Source organism: Lupinus angustifolius, chromosome LG03, assembly GCF_001865875.1.
Source record: "Lupinus angustifolius cultivar Tanjil chromosome LG03, LupAngTanjil_v1.0, whole genome shotgun sequence".
NCBI classification, from domain to species: domain Eukaryota; kingdom Viridiplantae; phylum Streptophyta; class Magnoliopsida; order Fabales; family Fabaceae; genus Lupinus; species Lupinus angustifolius.
Window position 1 is genome coordinate 3,706,305 of NC_032011.1, and position 15,799 is coordinate 3,722,103.

The 15,799-nt window shown below is 35.0% G+C and overlaps 1 protein-coding gene and 1 long non-coding RNA gene across 3 annotated transcripts; one reads left to right on the forward strand and one right to left on the reverse strand.

Annotated features, from left to right (window-relative positions):
- Positions 5,295–8,232, forward strand: LOC109342270 (probable 3-hydroxyisobutyryl-CoA hydrolase 2). Its single transcript, XM_019580289.1, has 5 exons — positions 5,295–5,438; positions 5,530–5,613; positions 6,175–6,259; positions 7,217–7,302; positions 8,149–8,232. The coding sequence occupies exons 1-5, from the start codon at positions 5,295–5,297 to the stop codon at positions 8,230–8,232; spliced, it is 483 nt and encodes a 160-aa protein (XP_019435834.1).
- On the reverse strand, positions 13,173–15,519 carry LOC109343132. Of its 2 annotated transcripts, XR_002107169.1 has the most exons (4): positions 15,189–15,519; positions 14,119–15,051; positions 13,608–13,700; positions 13,173–13,361 (listed from the first exon to the last, which is right to left on the reverse strand). It is a non-coding gene; the product is annotated as an uncharacterized LOC109343132 (long non-coding RNA). The 2 variants fall into 2 exon arrangements; XR_002107168.1 differs by having other exon boundaries at positions 14,119–15,519.

The following is a 15,799-nucleotide window of genomic DNA, read 5'->3' on the forward strand; positions in this document are numbered from 1 at the left end:
TGTTCTTAATGAATAAAGAGTGATCAGCAAAGGATTTAGTAATACCAATTTTCAGCAGAGTGTTGGTGAGCTTGTCATGCCATTGCTTACTAGCTTGTTTCAATCCATATATGAATTTTTCCAATTTGCAGACAATTCTGGAGTTTGAGACTTGAAGACCTTGTGGTGCCTTCATGTAAACAATCTCCTTTAGATCACCATGAAGGAAGGTTGTGTTGATATCCAATTGATGCAAGTGCCAATTGTAGATTGATGCCAAACACACCAATACTCTTATGGTTGTCATTTTAACTACTGGACTAAAGGTGTCCATATAGTCAACTCCTTTTGTTTGATTGAAGCCCTTTGCCACTAGTCTTGCTTTGTGTCTCTCAATTGTTCCATCAGCATGATATTTCACTTTGAAAACCCACTTGCATCCTATTGCTTTCTTGTCCTCTGGTAGCTCAGTTAAAAACCATGTGTTGCTTCTGCTTAGAGCTTGTAATTATGAGTTGATTGCTTCTTGCCAGTGAGGAAATTTGATAGCCTCTGTATAAAGTATCATGCATGCTTATAGCAATAGAGGAAATTTTTTGTTTTGAAGATAGGCTGTTATAGTTAAGATGTTTGGTGATAGGGTACTTGACATGATCAACAGAATGAGTACTTTGATGCATTAGGCTACAATGATAATCCTTTAGGTAGGTAGGAGGTCCTTTTATCCTATTGGATTGCCTAGGGGGAATAGCAGTATGGTTAGACTCAGAAATGTTGAGTTCCTGAACAGCTTGGGATTGACTGTTATTAGAATCAGATTCATTGTTACAAGTGCATTCCATGGATGGTTCAGGATCAGGGATGGTGTTATTAGTATCACCTTCTGTCCTAGTGGTACTCTCAGGGTCAGAATCAGGTCTGGTTGTCCTAGGTTGGTCAATGATTCTGTTATGCACTGGATCTATCCTAGTCAGGTCAACTGGATCAGGGGAAATAGCATTGTTAGAATTGGAATTATCTCTAGGATCCTGGTCTTGATCAAAAGGGGAATTGTAGGTTCTGTGATGTTTGGATTTCAGAGTATCTATATTGCAGAAAGGGAAGATGTGTTCATAACAAGCTACATTCCTAGACAGAAAGCTACATTCCTAGACAGAAAGAGTGAGTACCAGACTGTTGGACCACTTGGATTTCACTCTGAGTCCAATATCACAGGAAGACTCAAGAGAGATATAAAACTACCTCCTAAATTTAAAGATTATCTTATATAATTAGGAGAAGATTATGATAAGATTATATTGTGTTATTTTTATATTTAATTTCCAAATAACTGGATTAAGATTATATTTCATCAATCCATAGATTAGATTTCAAGTACTATTTAAGTAATGTTAACCCTCATTCAAAAGGCATCAATAAAAATTACCTCTTTTTTATCATTCTTAGTTTTCCTTTAGTATATTAGAATTATTCACTGCTAGGGTATCACCCTCACATTGGTGCTTTCATTGTTGTTCTCATACCTCATAAACCTACTTCGTCTTCTTCATCTATACACTCTACCATGGAGGACACTTCCAATGCGATGGTTATAGAAAAATTGGCTGTTGTGCAGCAGAACATGAATGAACGATAGGATATATTTCAGGCGTCCATGGAAGCCTACATGGAAAGCACCCTTAATGGGTTAGTGGAAAAGATCGCAAGGTTAACCACAAACAAAACACAAACATCATCACCACCACCATATGGCTTTCAACCAACACCACCGCCATCATATGGCTCCCAACCAAGACCACCAACAACTCCATATGGTTGTGGATTGTTTCCATCACTAGGAAATATAAAACCTCCAAAATTACAACTACAACCATTTGATGGTACAGAACCACAAGATTGGTTAATCCAAGCAGAACAATATTTCAACTTATATCAAGTCGCTCCATTTCAACGCCTTGAACTCGTAACATTCTCAATGAAAGGAAACGCCTTAAGTTGGTATAAGTGGATGTTTCAGACCAATCAATTAACAAGTTGGGAAGGCTTTATAAAAGCTCTAGTGGCACGTTTTGGATCATCTACATTTGCAAATCCTCAAGCTGAACTATTTAAATTAAAACAAACTACTACAGTCACATATTACCAAACCAGATTTGAACGTCTCTCAAATCAAGTAGTCGGAATGACTCCTGAAATGTTGCTCAACTGTTTCTTATCTGGACTTCATCTAGAGATTGGACGCGAACTAGCAATTCAACAACCCTTTTCAGTGATTCATGCAATTGGGTTGGCAAAATTGGTGGAAAGTAAAATTGCTATGGCAAAGGCCACATCAAATCATTCATGGCACTCCCAAACAACTACAATAACCAGTCCCCAAGACTGCTGGACTTAATGGTGTTAGTCAAACTACATCGCACACTCTGCCCATAAAAAGACTCACTGCAACTCAAATGCAGGAACGACGCGCACATGGACTATGTTATAATTGCGATGAAAAGTTCATTCTAGGATACCGTTGCCAACCAAAGCAATTGCTCTTGATGGTGAGTGAGGAAGGTAGTGAGGGTCTAATTGCTAATGACCATAATTTACCAATGTTGGATGTAGAATGCATATCGCATGACATAGACCAGTCAGAAATTCTTCACTTCCACTTATCTGATCATGCTCTACAAGGTAACCCATCTCCAAAGACACTTAAATTTGAAGGCCAAAATTTTGGAGATACAGTGACTGTGTTAGTAGATATGGGTAGTTCACACAATGTTATGCAACCCTTAGTTGCACAATTTTTATAGCTACCTATTTGCCCAACCCCAAAGTTTCCAGTCATGGTAGGTAATGGTGAGCATATTTATTGTGCTGGATTATGTAAAGAAACTCCTATCAACCTACAACAACAATTATTTCACATTCCATTTTATCTTTTGCCAATACAAGGAGCTGATGTGGTATTAGGGATTGAATGGTTAAGTACTATAGGGCCAGTCACTTCAGATTTTGCCATTCCCTCTATGACATTCACATATGGCAATAAACTCATCACCTTAACCAGACAACACTCACCTTCACCAACATTATCCACCTTCCACCAATAACAGTGAGGCATATTAGATTGAAACATTAAAGCCCTAGTCACACCAAGAATGTGTTGATGCTTTCTCTCAACAATTCCATTTTGTTGAGGTGTTTCAACACAAGAGGTTTGATGATTCATACCTCTTTGAAGGAAATAATCCTTCATGAGAAATTCTTTGCCATTATCACTTCTAATGGTTTTAACCTTATTGTCAAATTGAGTTTCAACATAGGTAACAAAATTCTTTATAACATGATTAGTTTCATTTTTTTGTTTCATAAAGAAAAGCCATGTGAATCTTGTTTTGTCATCAACAATAGTAAGGAAGTATTTATGGCCAAAGGTAGATGGGGTAGAAATAGGTCCCCATATATCTATATGTATTATATTGAAAGCAGAAGCAGATCTAGTAAAGCTATAGGAATAAGACAACCTTTTCTGTTTTGCTAAATGGAAAATTTCACAAGGATCATGATTTTTGGTACACTTAATAAATGGGAAAATAGTCTGCAAGTGTTGCAATTTCTTGTGTGAAGGGTGTCCTAATCTAGCATGCCATAAATTGTGATCATCATATGAGGTGTAAACATTTACAATGTGAGGCTTATCATGAGTCTTGCTGAGTTCATTTAGCAAATACAATCCTTTCCTTAGCTCAGCTACACCAATCATCTTCAAGGAGAGTTGGTCCTGAATTTGACAATGATTGGTGGAAAAAGTTAATTTGCAGCCTAGAGAATTAGTAAGTTTAGAAATAGATATTAAGTTAAAGTTGAATATAGACACATATAGCACATCACTTAGGTAAAACAGATCAGAAAAAATAACAATGCCAGAGTAACTTGCAGTTACATGATTGCCATTAGGCAATATGATGGAAAGAGGGTTGATCCTTCTGTAATTTTGATAGGCAGATAGGTTGCAATTGACATGGTCTGTTGCACCTGTGTCAAGCACCCAATTGCTTGATTTGTGCATATGTGATGCAAGCTTCATACATGAATTGACATGATTGAAATTAGGAACAGAATTAGATGTTAAACTAATCTGGTTTGTGCTATGCATTGATTGATTCATAGACTCTTGTATTATGTTTCTCAGTGCATCATGTTGAGCTGGAGTAAAAGCAACTCCTGGATCTTTGTCATCTTTGCATTCTGCACTAGTGCCATTTTCTTGTGAGTTGTCTTGATTATCACTTCCTGAGTAGCAATTCGCACTGTTAGAGTTGTTAGAAGGAAAGCTTGGTGGAAATCCATGCTTCTTGTAGCAATTATCAATTGTATGTCCACTTCTTTGGCAATAAGTGCAAATCTTTTGACCTCTACCTCTACCAAGAATTCCAGATCTTCCTTGCATAGTTGATCTTCCACCCATAGTTCCTCTATATCCTCTTCCTCTTCTCCCATGTCTTGAGTCAGTGTTAGAATTTGAGATGCTTGCTGCAATTGTTGGATTTTCAATTAGCAACTGCCTTTCTTGTTGAACTAGAATTGAGAACACATTGTTGATTGGAGGTAAAGGTTGCATCACCATAATTTGTGATCTAACAGCAGAGTATTGATCATTCAATCCTCTCAAAAAGTAAATCGCATGCTCATTTTCTCTGTATTTTCTGATTGTAGGAATGAGAGTGCAGTGACATTTGATTTCACACTCACAGGGAGGGATTAGAATGTAATCATCTAACTGTTGCCACAGCCCTTTCAGCTGTGTATAGAATTGATCAATTGTTGCATTTTCTTGTTTGATATTATGCATTGCTCCAATTATTTCTGATATTTTGAATAGGTCACCTTGATAATACTTTTCCTTCAAATCATCCCAAATCTCCTTTGCAGTGTCCATCCATAAAACACTCTAAACTATTGATGGCTGAATTGCATGAGTGATCCAAGACACAACAAGACTGTTGCATCTACTCCAAACTGCATACATCTGATCGTGTGCTTCTGGTTTAGGCAAAGATCCATCTATAAACATCATTTTGTTCTTCATCTGCAATCCCATGGTCATTGCTCTCGACCAAGGATGGTAATTGTCACCATTTAAAAGAGCAGAAACCAGCACAGCTCCAGGATTTTCATTTGGAGATAGGTAGTAAGGACTGATAAGGTCAAGGATGGGGTTGATTATCTGATTCGCCATTGCCATGATCAAGAATCAATAAAGATTGAAAAATGTGTAAGGTTGAGGGGAAAAAAAAGAAGCAGCACGAGATTGAAAATGAAGAATGAAAGGAAAGTCTAAAGGTGAAGAAAGAAGAAGAGTTTGGCGCAGCAGAGACACCCTAAAAGGGCACTGGACCTATCCTGTATTGTATTACAAGAAACAGCTCACTCTAGACCATTTGATAGCAACCTACAAAAAGCCTATGGTGAGTTAGCCAACTAGTAATTTCTTTTCATTGATCAGTGATTACACATTTGAGTTGTTTTGTTTTTTTCAAATGGTGTGCATTGAATCAGGTCTCTATCATTAATGGAGCTGTTATGGGAGGAGGAGCAGGTCTTTCCATGAACACAACATTCAGGATTGTAGCTGAAAGAGCTGTATCATTCTCTTCACTTATACTCGTTAACTCTGAATTATCTTACTTCATAGACAATACATTAGATATATATGGAGCTGAAAACAGTTCAAAAATTGTGAAAATGATAGATCTGGGCTTACAAACAATTATGGATGATTGTAATTAAAAGTTAGTTATTGGTCACATGATAGTCATGTACATGTATCTNATGTATCTTTTAATCTTAATCATTCAATCAAGATCTAGTGGTTCATACTAAGTGCTCCCATTTCTCACAATAGCACATGGAATTCGTTTACATCCTAATTTAAGTTACACTAATTATACTCAATCTCAACCATTGATTTTCTTAAGTCATGCGGACCAAATGAGTGAAACTTAAATGTCATCTAATTTTTTTCCTCTCATCATTTATTTTACTCACCCATTTGGTCCATATGATTTAAGAAAATCAATGGCTGAAATTGAGTGTAATTTGTATAACTTAACTCAGATGTAAACAAATCTTTCATATATATATATATATATATATATATATATAATTGAAGGCTCTTAACTTAATATAATTGATTATTTGTAGGTATTTGCAATGCCTGAGGCATCTTTAAGACTTTTTCCGGATGTGGGGGCAAATTACTTCATTTCTAGGCTTCCTGGCTATTTTGGTAATTTCTAGGCTTCCTGGCTATTTTGGGAATTGCAATGATAACTTAAACCTCAAAGTTACAAGTACAATGACAATAGTATAAATTTTAAGATATATTGGTAGAATTTAAAGAAAAGGGGGTGCAAGGTATAATAAGTTTAAAATTTTGAGGGCAAAAAATGTAATTTCCCAAAACATACCATAATTTTTTAAACTATATCCCCTCCATGTTCAGAAGGTTTACAATATAAAGTGTAATAATGACAATATAAGGTATATTTTGCACACACTTAGAAATTTTGTTCTCTCCCTCTTGCTTCTTATATAGGTAATTTTCCTATTTTTTTAATAAGGATAGGGAATATGAGAGTGCATTTGTTAGAGTTTAAATTCAGTTATTGTGTCCCTCAAAAAATTTCGTGGTTTTATCAGCAATTGGAAAAAATGAATTATATTTAATTAGAAAAAATATGTATATGTGTAATATTAATTAAATGAATGTAATATTTATACATTGATAGTGTAAGAATTTTTTATACTTTCATTATATCATCCAACATTTATTTTCAATCATTATTAATTTAAAAAAATAATCCAAATAAAATGTAGATGTCGCACTGACTATGTATAAATAATTACATTATTAGTGCATAGATATTACACTCATTTAATTAATAGTAAAAAATCTTTTTCCAAGTCATTTGCTTCAATCAAAAGTGAAAAAACTAGAAGTCATATGAAAATACATGTCATTTTTTAATTTTGCTTAACTGGATTTTAAGATAAAATATATTTTCGAAATTAATTTATGTAAACATTTTTTATTCCTATATTATTTTCACTTTCAGCTAGTTTGATGTTTATGGCATACTATATCCACAAAAGCAAACATTTGTCCTTCCTTTACATTTTTATATTATAAATCACTAACATTGATTAATTTACAATTTTCTCTCTTTTGCTTAACTATATGCAGGGGAATACTTAGGGTTGACTGGAGCACGTTTGCATGGTGCAGAAATTGTAGCACGTGGTCTAGCCACTCAATTTGTCCCTTCAATGGTAAAAAACAATGGAGGAGGTCGGGGTGAGCATGGGCCGGGTTGGGACAAGTTAAGGTTTATTCTTACCCGACCCTAAATATTGATTGAGTCATTTTTTTTTTGAATTCAGCTTCGACCCTAGACCCGAAGTTCACCGATCATAGATAGAGATCATGTTAGCCCTTAAACCCGACCTGACCCTAGACCCGATTAAATATAACACATACTTATTTTAGATAAATACTTCTCAATATTATTTATCATTATGAATATGTAGTTTGATATATAAAATGATATATGTATATATAAATTATTAATCATGTATATATTATGAAAAAATTAAAGAATAAATAATACTTTCGACCAAAAGAGTATCATTACTCTATACACATTTAAGTAGAAAAACATACAAGCATGATGAGCGAATGACCATGGACGGGACGTGTCGGGTCATGCTTGGTCCCTAACCGACACAAAATATTAATTGGGTCTATTTTTTGAACCTGAACCCGACCCTAGACCCGATCAGACACAACCCTATTTGGACCTGATCATGATCAGGCTGTACCAGGTGAGCGGATAGGGCCTGGTCCTGCTCACCCCTAGATGGAGGATTACATATCATCATTCTTGTTTTACTTAGTATCTTCATTTAATTAAAATATCTCATTTAATTAAAAATAAAAATTAATATTTTTATATTATTTTATGAAATTTGATTGGCTAGGAATATGAAAAAAAGAATTGATTAAGATGGTTGTCCAAACACTGAAGCATTTTTAGGACTTCTCTCTCAACTAATATATATGCTTTTATAATAAACGGATTTTAAATCTTGCTAAAGACTATCATATATGTGTGATAGAAGCTACATTTATTGGAAAATGTGCTTCAAGCTGTTACTTCTTCAAATGTATCACCTATTGCCACACTTGTTGAAAAAGTGTAGAAACTTTTTCAGAGAAAGGAAATGTGGATGAAGACAAACACTTTTCAAGGTAAAAGCTATTATCATTGTCATGAGATTTTGTGCATTTTTTTTTTAATTGAGACCGATAGAGTGACAATTAACTCTTTTCACCATAATAGATTGAGTCTGGATCCACTCCAGTAATGGAGAGGCCAGTGGTTTTCAAGATTTTGACACGTGGCAAGACAATAAATCAATGGTTATGATTCAACAATGAAAATAATAGAAATTTTAATTAAAAAAATCCCTAAATTCCTTCTACAACTCATTTCTCTTTCCTCTCGGTACTTTCTTCTTCCAAAACTGAGAAGAAGAAACTGAGTTTAGGGTTTAACTTACTGATTGAGTGTCAAATTGAGCAGAAGAAACTCTGAGTTTGAAAATGGTGTGACTTTGGGATTGGAAAACGATAAAATACGAGAAGAAAAACAATATTGTGTCAATGAAATTGGTTGGAACGCCATAGTAATAGTTATGATTGAGAGAGAAAAATTCCCTTTTTACCTATTCATGCTCTTTCACACCAATTATGAGTGATGATTATGTAAAATGTGATAAATATTCTTTAATTTACTGGTTTTCAATTTATCTCCAACATTGATGGCTCTTCTATCCTCTCCCTATTTTCTTCTTCAATTTATCTTAACAAACCAATGAGAGTGACTCTTTAAAATCTAATTTTCATTTGTTTCACGTTCTAACTAAATTAAAATAGCAATGGATTCAATGCTTAACAGTGACTATTCTTCTACTCTCTTCATACTTGAAAAGGATTTTCGAGAAAGGAAAGGAAATGAGGAAATGACTTAGCGATTTAGGGATTTTTTTAATTAAAATTTGAATTATTTTCATTGTAGAATCATAACCATTGATTTATTATCTTGTCACATGTCAAAATTTTGAAAACCATTGGCCTCTCCATTACTGGAGAGGATCCTTACTCAGAATAGATTGGAGGCTATAAACAAATGTTTCTCAAAAGGGACAATAGAAGAAATCAATATATATATATATATATATTATATGCAACCTGATCTTCTGTTGGACAGTGAACCAACTTCACCTTCTCCTTCTCAACTTAATCTTTTATAAAATGGAATCTTGTTTCAATATGTGTGCATCTTCCATGGCTGACTGGATTCTTGGCTAAGTTGATTGCTGATTTGTTGTCTACTCTTAGCTCAAACTTACCAAGTTCACCACACTTCAATTTTGCTATCAATGATGTCAACCATATGCCTTGGCATGCTGCATTGCAGGCTGCTATATACTCAGCCTCGCATGTAGAAAGAGCCGCCACATCTTGCTTTTTAGAACACCATGACACAGGTGCACCAAATATGGAGAACACATACCCAAAAGTACTTTTTCTATCCTCCTTATCTCCACACCAATCTGAGTCTGAGTAGCCAACAAAGCAAGATTCATCTACCTCTTTCTGGTTGGGAAACAAAATTCCATAATTCATAGTTCCCTTCAAGTATTTCATTATCCTCTTGGCTGCAATCATATGAGATTGCTTAGGATTAGCCATATGCCTACTTATTACTCGTGCAACATAGCTTATCTCAGGTTTACTATGACAAATGAACCTAAGACAACTTACCATTTGCCTAAAGAGAGTTGGATATGTTGGTTTATTTGCTTCTTTATCAATCAAACCAACCTTTCCTTTAACTGGCACAACTACTAGTTTGCATTCAAGTATTTGAAATCTGCTTAGAACATCTTTGACATACTTCATTTGATTCATCATTAATCCTTCGTGAGTCTTCAGAAATTCTATTCCCAAGAAGTAGGCTAATTCACCTAAATCTTTCATCTCAAACTCATACTTCAATTTTCTTTTAATTCTTAGGACTTCAGATTCGCAGCTACTAGTGATAACCAGATCATCAACATATAGGCAGAGTAAAGTTTTTTCTCCTGTACTTGATGAGCTTACTTAGACTCCATGTTCATTCTTGCATTTGATGAAACCAATAGACCTTAAGAATGAGTCTATTATGCTATTCCAAGCTCTTGGAGCTTGTTTAAGCCCATAGAGAGCCTTATTCAATTTCAGCACATTTGTTTCATTGTGAGATATGTCAAAACCAGGAGGTTGTGTTATGTACACTTCTCCTTCAAGAGGCCCATTGAGGAAGGCACCCTTGCCATCAAGTTGCCACAACTTCCACCCAAACCAACTTGCCAAGGCTACAATTAACCTAACGGTCTCAAACCTTGCCACAGGTGCAAAGACATCAGTGTAATCATAACCTTCCTTTTGCATAAACCCCTTTGCAACCAACCTTGCCTTCTGTTTTGAGACACTACCATATGGCCTGAGTTTAACTTTATATACCCACTTTACAGGTATAGGTACTTTTCCTGTTGGTAGGTTAACTTTTGTCTAGGTGTTGTTCTTTTCAATTGCCTTGAGTTCTTCTTCCATTGCACTGAACCATACATCTTCCTTCATGGCTTGTTGGAAAGTGATTGGTTCAGTTTCTCCCATAAGTGCAAGATGGATTAGATCACCCTCATCTGTAATTGCATCATCAGGAAATAAATCATATTCATTAAGCCTCATAGGTGGTTGTCTTACCCTTGTAGGTCTAGATACGATCCTTGCAGCATCTATTCTTGAGGATGAGTTGTCTTCATATGCAACTTCATACTCATCTTGATCTTCTGGTGCAGGAATTAAAGGCATAATTGTCCTTTTCTCAATTCTTTTGTGAAGATCATTCCATGTACTCATCTCATCAATGTACACATCCCTGCTGAAAACCACTTGATTTGTCACAGAATTTAGTAATTTGTATGACCATGTTGGGTGATAGCCAACAAAAATCATTAACTCACTCTTATCATTAAGTTTCTTTCTTACTTGATCTAGGATTTGTTTGAAGCATATTGATCCAAACACTCTCAAATGCTTTCCTGATGGTCTTCTTCCAGTCGAAACTTCCTCAGGGACTTGATTCTTTAAGCTCTGAGTTGGGCATCTATTCATAACATAAGTGGCTGTTATGACTGCTTTTCCGTATAGGTTATGAGGTAATCCTTTGCATCTCAGCATACACCTCACCATATTCATTACTGTCATGTTTCTTCTTTCAGCTACACCATTGTGTTGAGGTGTGTAAGGAGCTGTCACCTCATGGATTATGCCTTGATCAACATAGAATTTCTCAAGCTCTCTTGATGTGAATTCCCCTCCTCCATCAGTCCTGAATATTTTCATTTGTTTTCCTGATTGTCTTTCAGCTTCTGCTTTGAACCTCTTTAAGTGTTCAAACACTTCACTCTTGGCCCTGATGAGATAGATCCACATCTTCTAGCTAAAATCATCAATAAAGGAGACGAAATATCTGTTTCCTCTTAGTGAATTCACTTCAAAAGGTCCACACACATCAGAGTAGACAATATGCAATAGTTTAGTAGCTCTAGCTTGTGTGTACTTGTTATAAGGGGTTCTTGTTTGTTTACTAATTATGCAACTATCACATATTGGCAAGTGTGATTTTATTTCAGGTAAACCAGTCACTAAGTTTTTCTGCTTTAGTAGTTTTAGATCTCTGAAGTTTAAGTGGCCATACCTTTAGTGCCAAAGCCAAGATTCATCCATATTGGTTTTAGCATTCAGGCATTGAGACTTTATTGCATCTAGTTTTACTTGAAATGTTCTGTTGTTTGAGAGAGGTGCACTAAGAACTCTTCTCTTCTTGTTGTCATAAATCTCTAGGAAACCATTGTGCAACTCCATATTGAGCCCTTTCTCATGCATCTGACCAATACTGATGAGATTAGTCTTCATGTTAGGGACAAATAACACATCAGTTATGAGTGCCCTTCTGCCATCTTGCATTCTTAGTGGAATGTCCCCTGTTCCCTCAGCTGTTACAACTCTATTGTCACCAAACTTCACCTTATTTCTTCTGGTTGGATCAAAGTTCACTAACCAATCCTTATATTCAGTCATATGATTGGAACATCTTGAGTCAAGATACCATATATTATTTCCAAGTTTGCTGATTGTTGTTGTCATCATTAGTTGCACTGCCTCATCATCAAAGTCTTCACCCTCTTCCTTGGCAAGATTTGCCTCAGGGTCTTGCTTCCCTTGATGTTGGTTTTTGTTTGATGCATAGCATTCAAATGCAAAGTGCCCTAGTTTGTCACAATTATAGCACTTTATTCTCCTCTTATCAGTTCTCCTCTTCCAATTCTTGGATTGCTTTCCATCATTTCTCATGTTGAGCTGGTCTTGCTGATCAACTCCCTTTCTTGGCCCACCTTTTGTATCCCAATTCTTGTTTTGGTTCTTATTGAAATTTCTCACATTGAAATTTCCTCTCTTTGTTGATGTTTGAGTCTGCAAGGCTTGGTGTGAGGGCCTATCAACTAATCTTTCATTGAGTCTCTGCTCATGAGCTTCACTACAACAGATTTTATATTTAGTGGAGGTTTTTTATGCGATTAGTGGAGGTTTTCAACCTCCACAGTATAAATAGCGGAGGTTTCAAAAACCGCCACAATTATGACCGCTAGAAGCATTTTGCGGAGGTTTTAGAAAACCTCCAGTACCTATAAATTTGTGGCGGTTTATTTGTGGAGGTTTTTAACCTCCAATATCTGTGGAGGTTTTTAACCTCCACTATTTAATGAGGTCTTTGTAATATTTACCATGAAGGCTTTAAACCTCCACTATTTAAGAATGTTAGATGTGGATATTTTCAACATCCATAACTCGAAATAACATATAGAGACCTCCTTAAAGAGGTAATTAGAGGATTTCAACCTCAATTTAATTTAATAATTTTCACAACTTTAATCTCATTAATTTATAATTATTATTTAAATATACAATACTAAAAACAAATGTTCTTAAAAATAATAAAATTTCATTGCAAATTAGCAAGGTAGCGTAACATATTTTAAAGAGTTAAAATTCATCATTCATTATAAATCTAAATACACAATAAAATCTCAAAAAACTAAAAGTAGTCTCATTTGATAATTTAAAAATAAAATACATAACAAAAATCCTAATTGTTGATAGCTCCAGATGATCCTCTTACATCCAAAGGTGTATTAGACATACTTGCATCTTCATTTTCCTGAAATAATAAAATGAAAACATTTAGTTGGAACAATAAAAAGAAGCATTGATAATTACTACATCATTATATACATTTGGTTCATATAATATTGCATGTCTTATGATTATGCACACTTTAGTAATACATTTCTATGGTTTCCACTTCAAAGTAAATAGAAGAGTTTCTTTGCAAGTTTCAAAAAATCCAACCATCAGAATTGAAACCATGTGGTTATTATAGCTACAGGGGTGGACAATTGTATACCTGATTCAAAAACTCATCAAGCCTTCTAGAACTTCTAATGATACCCTCCTTAAAGATGTCAGTCATTTATATAACATCTCCAAAACTTGCTCCCTAGGAAAAAATGAAAGGAAAGACCATAGATTAATATGAGCATACAAGGTAAAAACAATTATAAATTCTGTGCGTACAACCAATGCCTGAAGTTTACTACTTTTTTTTACTCAGTTTTTGGGTTAACTTATATACATTAAGGCATGCTAAATAAATGGTTTCAGGTCTTATTGTCACAATTCAAAATTTTAAACTAAAGAAAAAACAACAACTGTGCATCAAGAAAAAATAATTCTAACTTCAAAACAAATGATGTGACTTGTTGACTATTTGTGTAACAATTTGATATATAGATAAAAGATACTTCTAAGCCTTTTCTGTTTCTTGATCCCCTGGGAATGCCATGGAAACCAAACAAGGATCCTACGTTAACTTCAAATAAATTATGTACCGAAGAAAAAAGTTGTGATAAACTTACCATCTTGGCTCTCAACTCTATCCACTTTTTCTGTCCGCCAGTGAGTTTTGTATAATCAACCAAGAGAAGGCTGGTCAGGATCACTATCAGAATTTTATGACCAATTTATCAACTTCCACAAAGCACTTAATAATGTCATGTGCCATCAACCAAGAGAGAATGTTAAAAACACAAGCATAGATTTATCTTAAATCATTTTGATAATAGAGAAAGCACCAACAACAAATTTAGATGCATGAATCAAGTGACGCAAGCTATTATATCATATCAAAGATAAACCATTGCATTACATTCTTTTGTTCTTCTGAAAATGCAGCAATCAGAATCATCCCGCATGATGTTTTCTCAAATTCTTAGAAGCTGAACATGACATTTTAAATAACTCAAAGTATTGTCCTCATTTTCACACTCTACTAATATCTCCTCTGCATTTGGATCATCACCAACTCGCCCTTTTTTAATGTATGGATGCAAATGATTCTCTGGGACCACACTAAGTTGCATCCTATAGTAGCTACTCCGAATTAACGCCGCTGGTTTAGTTATAGTTGTTATATGAATGTCAATATGGACTACAATTGCAATTGGTGTTCATAATATTACTCATTCAGTCCTTGCCCTTGGTCACAAAGAGAAAAGGCACAATTGGTGTCATTATAGACCCCTCTCTCTCCCATAAAGCTTGAGCTATTACAACCAGACCAAAATAGATTATGGATGCCATTCACACAACCAGACCAAAATAAAATTAGAAGCCAAGAATTGTTCATAGATGCATTTCAGTGTAAAATTAGAATTGAAAGTTCATGCATTAAGAACCCTTAGTGCATTCACATCAGAAAGTTCATGCATTACTTGCTCTTTAATAACTTGAACCGCCACACACCTTAGTTCCTCACTCTCATCTTCTTTCTCCACAATTGGAAGCAAAGTCTGACATTTTGTGTAGTAATCAGCGTATTAAAGGTAAGGATTATACAACCAATAATCAATATGTAACATAAACAAAAAATTAAGCATTAAAATCAGATAAGGTGATAATAAAACTTCAAAAAAAAACCGTTCATCACCTCAACAGAAGAATCCTACTATTACTTCCTAGATTCTCAATATCTTCGATCCTTCTAGAATCATATTCTTTTTCATGTTCATCTTGATCGCTCCAACACGAAAAAACTGATCTTTCAAGTATCTATGAAATAGCCCCTTCTCTTCTTCATCGTTACAGCACCCTTCCTCACACCACCATAGACGATTGCTTTCGTCTTCCGAATCACAAAAAGCTCTTCCTCCGGAAACGACAGTGGAGACAGACCTCGGCGACGCAGAGAAGCGAAAGGGAGACAAGGAGGAGAACGAGGTGGAGTGGAGAAGTAGGGTTTGGGGGTGAAGAAATAGAGAAGAGAAATAGTTTTTTTTAGTAAAAGGGTGAAGTAATGAAGATATATATTATTTTCAAATTGATAGTGGAGGTTGAAAACCTCCCTAAATTAAATAAAAATCTCCACTATATATCTAGTTAATCGTCAGTCTTCCTCATTTGATTTATTTGAGGAGGTTTGGATTACCTTCACAGAAAAACCTCTACTAAATACCAAATTTGTTGTAGTGCTTCAAGAGACCCTTGTAGTTCTTCAATTTTCATTTTTTTCCATTCTTCTTGATTCTTCAATTTCCACCA

What these genes read in the sequence shown, in the direction of transcription:
- LOC109342270 (XM_019580289.1), top strand. Translation starts at nt 5,295, where the DNA reads ATGAAAGGAAAGTCTAAAGGTGAAGAAAGAAGAAGAGTTTGGCGCAGC. An exon ending in CAACCTACAAAAAGCCTATG is followed by an intron (nt 5,439 to 5,529) that starts GTGAGTTAGCCA and finishes GCATTGAATCAG; the next exon opens with GTCTCTATCATTAATGGAGC. An exon ending in CTCAATTTGTCCCTTCAATG is followed by an intron (nt 7,303 to 8,148) that starts GTAAAAAACAAT and finishes TATGTGTGATAG; the next exon opens with AAGCTACATTTATTGGAAAA.